General features: G+C 43.4%; 1 protein-coding gene across 1 annotated transcript in view; it reads left to right on the forward strand.

Moving 5' to 3' along the window:
* Positions 1-254: 254 nt before the first annotated feature.
* Positions 255-8,846, forward strand: part of lmx1bb (LIM homeobox transcription factor 1, beta b) — a 25,386-nt gene continuing 16,794 nt past the window's right edge. The window contains exon 1 of the mRNA XM_034872263.1: positions 255-344. Coding sequence (XP_034728154.1) covers positions 255-344 — 90 coding nt within the window. The remainder of the gene's footprint in view (positions 345-8,846) is intronic.

The following is an 8,846-nucleotide window of genomic DNA, read 5'->3' on the forward strand; positions in this document are numbered from 1 at the left end:
TTTTGCCCCTTCCCCACTTGCATCACTTGTGGTTTCAGACCCTCTCGGCCAAATCGTAATGACATGAGGAGAGATGAGAGATGTTTGCACTCCAACCGTGTATACAATTCATTGTCCTTATCAGCTGAGATGAGAGGGGGAGCGAGGCTGAGGAGGATTTCTCTGGGAGCAGGAAATGTCATTTCTATGTAATAGTTTATGATTCATCCCTCCACCTTTGACTAAATAATGAGGGATGACAATTAGAGCGGGCCATGGGAGTAGGAATCAAAGGGTTGAGATTCCCCTTGGCAGAGTCAGGCCTGTCTGAGAGTGCTCCCAGCAAACTGGATCCAGATGTCGAGGTCTGTGCTGCCATAGGCTGCTGCGGCTACTGCTGCCACAGCCACACAACAGCCTCTTTCTGCCAGCCAGCCACTCAGCCAGCCAGCCAGCCAATCTCTCAACCTCCATGCTTGCAAACATGACAGCAGACTCCCCCGGTGAGAGCCTGGGACAGAGGCCTCCGCTCCAAATAAAAGAATTCCAGATCACGGCTCTCGCAGAGCCAAAGGCTGCAAAGTATCATTTCTTTGCATGCTGTGATTTATCTAACCCTCGGTCTGTGTCTCTATCCTCTCTTTGTCTTCCCTGCTCCTTTAGTTTGTGTCTCTTACTGCTAACTGTGCATGTGGGCTGGCAAAGAAGAAACGCCATGGATGTAAATAGGCTTTTTTTGTAGGTTTGTTGTATTTGCAGATTGGCATGGAATTGTTGCAAGACTTCCAACAGATATTAAATTGATTTATTTATTTGTGATTTGATTATCATCCAACTTTTCTTTCTTCTCATGTACAGCCCATATATCGCTGGTGATTCAATGTGTCTGTTGGCGGAGAGGATGAGGGGGTGAAGTCGAGAGGGGGTCGGGTCTTGTCACTCCGTGCGCCGGCTGAATCAATGGTCCGGTGTGGCAGAGCGCTATTGATATGTTTAAGAAATTAGCCCTGATGACGGCAGGTGTGATTGTGAAGCCTGGCTCTGGGGTCAGCTGCTCATATGGTGGCTAACAGACACGATATTGCTGCGTGTCCTGATCTCTCCATTCCCTCACAATGGCATTAGGGGCACCCCAGGGAAATAAAGAGTCCCACTCCCCTATTCCCAGTGCTCTTCATATTAACTCCCCAGAAGGTTAAGCTCCCTGATTCATAATTATTCAAGCCCACCAACACCACCACCCTCTCCACATCCACTTCCCAACCCCCCCCCCCCCTCCCTCTCTCTCTTCCTACCACTCCTCCTGAGTGGCACTTGGCTTTTTGTGGGAAAGCCCAGGAATTAGATTATCTAAGCCTGACCTGTGAACATACAGCCAGATGACGGGAGCCGGATTGGACTTGATCTCTTCCTGTCTAGCTGTCTCTCTATTCAATCTAGCTGTCTGTCTCTCATACGGTGTGTTATTGCTTGTGAGCGTCCCTATGGATGGGACATTTTCTAGCCGCAGCTATTCTGCAATTGCATATATAGCTCTCCGAGGAGCGGCCAGTGTCAAGAGTACATCTCGCTTGCACGGATGTGATTTGAATGATGCGAGGTGCGATTGGCCTTCAGTTTCTCCCTTTGTGGGCATGAGACAGTCTCAGTGCTGGTCTGCTCATTAAATAAGTGCCAACATCCAACAAAGCATAGAGACTGATAAGCAAAGATACAGAAGGAGAGCTTCTTTACAACCTGTAGCTGTACAATCCAATGTGCTCACACAATTGCAGTTTGAGGTTCTCTCCTCTTAGAGTATTATTTCTTCTTAATATCTATGATCTTAAAAGGAATGTTGGCGGTCAAACACAAGGCACTTGTCAAACACAAGGCACGCTGCTTTTTTAAAAGCAGTTTTATTTGAAATAAAATGTACCAGGATTATTCATGGTTTTTAAGGAATTTTGCTTTTTCTACTGAGCTCGCTCTGGATTTCACTTGAAAAAAACAACCTCTGAGTCAAGAAAGAGGACCTTAAATGCCGAGTTGTTGTAATGAAGAGCATTTAAGATATAAGTGTCAATTAAATCCAAAGTATTCAATCATCCTGAATAAGAGGGCGTTCAACCTTGGTGGTGTGATCTTCACCTGCTGGAATTACACTGGAGTGGCACTACTACTACTACTACTGGGGCCATGCAAAATTAACCGTTAATAGTTGTCAGACTTTTCAATCAGTATAGGTCTTCTGTGGAGGAGCTGTGTGCCTCTGAAGTCAATTGGGTTCCTCTGGAGGCCCGAGGTAATGTAATGAGGGACCACGCCGACTGAGGGCCGGGCTCCTTTCTTTACAATCACATAATTAATCTCCTGATTCCAACCACTCACCATGTCATGACAGATACGTTTGTGTTTGGTGCATAATGGCGAAGTGTTCTGTGCTTCCCGCTTGCCTTTGTTTTGGAAAAAAACGGTTATGAAGCCCATTCCTTTAGAGCCTACTGAGGGTTCCATACAAAACAACACTCCCTTTGGGCCCTATTAGGAGACAAAGAGAAACACACACACACTTCTCAAGCAGGTACCCTAATAATATGTCGGCAATTTAGATAATGACTAGGAGTGAGATAAACTGAAGTGTGTATTACAGGTAATTGGATCTGCAGTGTTGTTGGCTACCTAAGCATCTATGGGGTCTTGTGTTGAGGGCTTGTTCTTCGGCTTACAAAAGGCACTAGGAGATGGACTGTCAATGATAAGTATTGTAAGGCTTTCGAGCATACACAGCACTAACGGACGATTTGAGAAATTTTAGAGAGAGATCTCATCCGCCCACACCCATCATCAGACCCTGAAGCAAATCGGAACAGGCTTTCGGATATGTGGCACTGGACAAGGCAGACTTTTGCATCATTTCTCCTCAGATCCCCGGCTCTCGCAAGCACGTCCAGTTAGTCGGAGGATGACAAATACAACACCTGGGGCTGTCAGGATGATCAAGTTGAGAGTTTTTTTCCTCCAAGGTGATGCTGAGAAAAGTTGGAGCCATAATGAGAGTTGTCAAGCTGGTGAGGTGAAGCGCAGAGTATAGCAGGCACTGGGAGCAACATGAGGGTGCCTTTGGGGGCCTGGTGGGCTGGATCTCCTTGGCCTTTAAAGAGATTATCTTGGCAGTGTAAGGAGCAGGTCTACCCAGAGAGCTGTAGATAGGCCAAGCAACCCATTACCAATACTGCAGAGGACTCTCACAAGCTTCATTAATAATCTGATGATGAATCACTACTTTAATTGGACCTTTATAGTTGTTGACTAATCCCCCGTACCATCTTCTCAACTATATTCTTTACTGGCTGGTAGTTTGTTTTTATTTCAGACAATAATCATATTTTTTTATTGATTATGTTTTTTATATTCTGTGAAGGATGCCTTAGATGAATAGTAATTGTGGCTAATGTGAGGACTCTTTAACAAAGCCTTTGTTTCTTTTCCAAATGCTGAATTTGCAGTTGCTCCGATATGTCCATATGGTAGCAGTGCCCGTTTTAAGACTACACACAGGGTCAGATTTCTCCCACTCTTAATTAGATGAGGGATGGTCTAATTAAATCAAATTCATTATCCACAGCTCTAGAAATCAAGAGGCTCTATTGGAAATAAGGTTAGGCTTCCCCTCATCCATCATGCCTTAACTAACCAATTTACAGGCCAGCCTTTTGCATGAGGCATTATTACCTTGTCATAAACACTTACCTTTAAAATCCTCGAATCAAGCCGTGATATGCTAAGCTTTTATCACATTAGCTTGTGCTACTGTGTCAGCCTCTTTCTGCCTAAGATAAAGTAGGCTCTGAATAATTATATTAGCCACATAAGGCGGAGACAGTGCAAACGACTGCTATTTAAAGCTGGCTGATAATTCTGTATAATTAAGACATAGTACAGGTCTTCACACAGAAGAGGGATCGAGGGCTTTTCTGTCGCTAAAACAGTGAAAAACAGAACAAATAGGCTTTTTGTTATGGCTTTGTTTTTTTTACGAAAAAGGTGCTACACAATGAAAAATCACACTACCGTCACATTTATCTGTGAAGAATTTCACTCTCTGTTTTGGCTGCATGTGCATCTTAACACCATTAACTTTAAACGTGGCCACAAGGTCTCATTCCTGCAGCTGTGAGTCACAAGTCACTCTGCATCCATTGTCTGTGAAATACAAAAAGCTACCATCATGATTGTTCTGAGAGCAGCTGATCTATCTGAGCAGACATTCATCATATGGCTCGTCTTTGATATTATTGCTGATGCCAAAAGTGATTACAATTCTGTATTTTAATCAACTGTCGCAACACTGTTCCACTGTTTCAATCTTTGCATATTTGTATCTGATTAGCACAGGTTTAGCATGTGAATGGCCTTGTAAAGATGTGAGAATGCTGTTGCTTAAAATTTATAACAGTCCACCATAGGGCCACAAGCCCCTTTAAATGCGGAACGGTGGTGGAGCCATATTCTGAAACACATGAGGCCTGTCTTCTGATCTGTGTTGGAAAGTGAATTAGTAAGCTCCATTCTTAAGCCAGTGATAGCAATGGGCTGAGAGCAGTGATTTGTTGGCAGTGTATATTACAGCCCACAGTCAGGGAGGGAGGGATCAGAGAAGCGTGTGTGTGTGTGTGTGTGTGTGTATGTGTGTGTGTGTGTGTGTGTGTGTGTGCGTGTGTGTGGGGTAGGACAGGGGGGCCTTATCGCTCAGTGTTTACTCACAGTAAATTGAGTTGAAATAATAGTCTTTCTCTGAGCAACAATGGAGCAGGCTGCAGGCCGAGGGCCCAGGCTGGTGCAGAGCTGGCCTGCGCCACTTCAAAATGAAAGGCTGAGCCCGGGGCCATGAGGAGGAGGCATGGTGGGAGGAGGGGGGGTGGGGCCTTTATGTGGATGGCTACACCAGTCGCGAAGCAGACACCCCTCTGACAGGCACCTGGGTAGAACAACAGGGAGAGAGGAGCGTGGAACTGGGAGGGTGGCAGCGGGGCGTGGGGGGTGGGGGGTTAGTGAAGTGATGAGGCCTTGGGGCTCTGTCATTAGGTTGCTTGTGCAAAAGGAAGATGACTGCCCCGAGGACAGAGGAGCGACAGGTCCCAGTGGGACCGCGGCCCCAACCTCTCATTCCCCCGGGTGTGCACTGGGACTGGTGGGACATGTCAGTCTGTTAGCCCCTCCCCGCTTCAACACGCTCTTATAACCTCTAGGTATGGGTGAGCTCCAGGAGTCTAACCTGCAGAGAGAGAGAGAGAGAGAGAGAGCAAGAGAGAGAGAGAGAGATAGAGTGAAAAAGAGAGAGAGAGAGAACAAGTGTGTGTTTGTGTTTGTGTGTCTGTGTGTGTGTGAGCAACAGAGAGGCAGAAGCTTAAAAAAAAAGAGAGTCGTAGCGAGTATATCCATGTAGCTGCACGGACCCTCCTTTGCCATTGTTTCTGCGTGTGTGCGCTTCAGCTGCACCTCAGCTCTGCCGCTTCCCCTTCATTTATCATTCTGCAACATAAAGTGCTGCCACAGCGTTATAGAAACAGCTGCTTTTTTTCAGACAGCCACAGAGAATGGGTTGCTCCCTGCCACACAAAGACACTCCTGGACCAAAAGAGAGTGTAAAATTGGTGCGTGAATACAAACCTTTTTTCCCTTGCTGAGAGGGCTGACCACGGGTGTCACTGGCGGCGGGAGACATTGTCATCACGTCTGAAGACAAATAAGCATCCATATCGGCCCGATCATGTGTACAATGAGTGGCAGGGGCACCAGTGAGATTGGCCTTGTTCAAAGCCAAATATGCATAACTACAGCTGCTGCCGCATCACACCCTCTTGAGAATTCATATCAGGCCGTTTAACCAGGCCTTATATGTATGAATCATCCGAGTCGAGACACCTGTATCTCTGCAGGCTTCACTACAATGCAGTGTGCGTATATGGAATCCCCAGCAAAAGCACAGGGAAAACCAACCCTGTCAGTGATCTGTTAAGGGTCATGATGCAGTCACTAAAGGGCCGTGGCAAGACCGCTGAGTCGACTCGAAGTAAGCGCTGCAGGGTCATGCAGATACACTGTCGGTTGGGTTAGTGGAGAGCCCAGACTTGCCGTGCCTTGCTTCACCATTGCATTATGTGCCTTTGAGGCTCCACGTGGAGGAAAGGGAATTTTGCCGAACCTGTTCTCTTCCAGCTGGAATGATGGGATTTTACACTCCGCCAACCACATGACAGAGAAATGCTCAGTGTGTGTTAGAAAGACAGAGAAAAGAAGAGAGAGAAAAAAGTAGAGAGAGAGAGGGAGAGAGGGCAGAAAGGGCATCAGACGACTCCTCTGCCAGACCTCCCGGGGCAAAATGCATGCTTGAATACTTTAAGACATGAACAAAATAGTTTCACAGTAACATTAGCTGGTACGATGGAGAGAGAATTCCCCTTTTGAAGATTAAACATGCAAACACGCACATATACAACGCAGGTTGCTGCAAGTCCAGACAATTCATTGATTGTTCTTTTGTACCTTGTGTGGAATGTATGTATATCACAGATAACAATGATAAAATGATCAACAGTTTAGCGCTGCAGGTGTTTTCTTTTAAAGAAAACACTAAAAGTAAAACAAAACCATTTTGTTCTACAAAATTCAGATACAACAATAATGTGCCTCTTTAACATGAGTGTGCACAACCATTTAGCAAGAAATAAATGATAATAGCAAAAGAAATATACATGTGGATAGAAGATAAATCTCCAGTAAATCAACATGTCCAAGTATTCAGATCTTTTAAATCCTTTCAAACTAGCAAGTGCAAACTAAAAACACTCCATATTGCTAAATGTCCTGCACTAACAGCTAAATTCTAAAAAGTATCAAAAAAACATAAAATAATTCTCGTATAATACTAATAATTTTAAAAATAATCCCCCTGTGAGTGTTTTACCATTAATACAACATATTATTTGAGTATTAGTAGCTTTTTATCTTACTTGGTCAAGGTGGAGCTAATTTTGTACTGTGCATAAGGCATCGTATTTTATAAGATCAATCACATGTTTTGTATTTAAAGTCTTAATCTGTAATTAACCATAGCTAGTACAAGTACCTTCAATTTCTACTTAAGGAAATGTATTTAGTTGTGCTCCACCAATGGCTATTTTAGTCATAGCTAATAGGGTAACACAGTGCAATTCTCTCTGTATGTTTTTTTTAAATTCAACAATAATTGATCTGGCATCTGTGAGTATGTGTGAGTATAGAAATGGAAATCATGTTTGTGCAAGAATTGAATGACGTAAACTCCAAGTAGCAGAAATCACTGTCTAATTTGAATCATAATTAAGTATTACTGCAGATATGCTCCTGATAGCTCCCACAACCAAACAAAATCAAGTACATTTTTAGCACATTTAAATGGATAACTTTTATAACATGTTTACAGCACATGGACTTTAAGATCTACACTGCTGTATTTTTAAACCTCTCTACTTTATTGGGTCAGAAGTAAGTGAGTGATGGCAGATAAAATGAGGAGGACTTGGCATTTTGTTGAAAATAGTGTAGTAAAGCTGTATCATTTCTTTTCATTCTTCTAATATAAATTCATCACTTTTATGTTTAACTCCCTAAGCCGGGCCCCTCTTAAATCAAAGCAACTGGAAAAGAATGTGTTATAAAAAAAAAAAAAAATTAAAAATTGATGATGCAAAATGACCTTTCTTTCCCTCTCGACCCAAAGCTCCCAGGAATTTGTAGGTGGTCTCAATAATGTAGCTGATGGTCTTTAGTGAAACAGCAGGTTTTGGGTTTGCTTTGCGGTGTATGTGCGCCCCTCTGTCTGTTTGACACATTCCAACACTGCACCCCTCTCCAAGGCTCCTAACTACCAGTCCGTCGTCATGGTTACAGCCATACATCCATGCCAGCCCCTCGCACTCAAAGACATATTTGTTTGGCTAGTGTAGCTACGTTCCTGACAAAAAAACACAGCTTTTTAGCATAACACCTGCTAATCTTGGGATTTAGGTCTTTGAAGAGGATTGCTGATCAGAAATTCAAATAAATTATTTGAATGCTAATCTGAATGTTAATCCCTGGCCTCCGGGTCTTAAAGCATCCTGTCTTTCAATAATAATGTTTATTTTTCATTTGCTTTGCCTTTTTATCTCATCCAACCACTCTTCATGGATTATTATCATTCATTTTGAGGATGATTTAAGGAGTCGGGGAAGGTTGCCCTGGGTGAAAGGAAAGGTATCGATCCTGTTTAATTGATGTACCCTACCGCAGTCTTTCACACGCCGGCATCGTCTGGTTTTTGTGTCCGTCTGCTGGGTTTGACTTTTATCTGACTGTCTGATCAGTATTTTCCTTTTAAATTGTTGTGTCCATCTGTCATGAAAAAGGCATTATTCATCCTTGTGGTCTTGTCTATTTTCCTCTCAATTTCTTTGCTATTTCTGTAGATGTTATCTGCATCACTATGTATCTGCGTGGCTGACTGTCAGGAGATGAGTGGGTGGCTGATCTGGGTGTTCTTTAAATTATGTTTTAGTGCAGATAAATAAATGCCAAGAACAAAAACAAAAAAGAAGATAATGAAAGACAGACCAGACCAAAACATATACATCCTTATAAAAACTACTTCTGCTTATTGACTTATCTGAGTAGTTAACATGGTGTACATTACCTAATAATTGCTGACTGTATATCCTCATCCAGTCAGCAGACTTCACCATGTTTGGTCTTCTGTCTTTTTGTCTTGGTTAAGACGCAGAGACAGATCAAGGGCAGCAGGATCACAAACGTGTGAATCCGGATCTTGTGAACAACGTCTAATTCCTGGTTGCCTCAGATTCTTA

Source organism: Etheostoma cragini, chromosome 5 (genome assembly GCF_013103735.1).
Source record: "Etheostoma cragini isolate CJK2018 chromosome 5, CSU_Ecrag_1.0, whole genome shotgun sequence".
NCBI lineage: Eukaryota > Metazoa > Chordata > Actinopteri > Perciformes > Percidae > Etheostoma > Etheostoma cragini.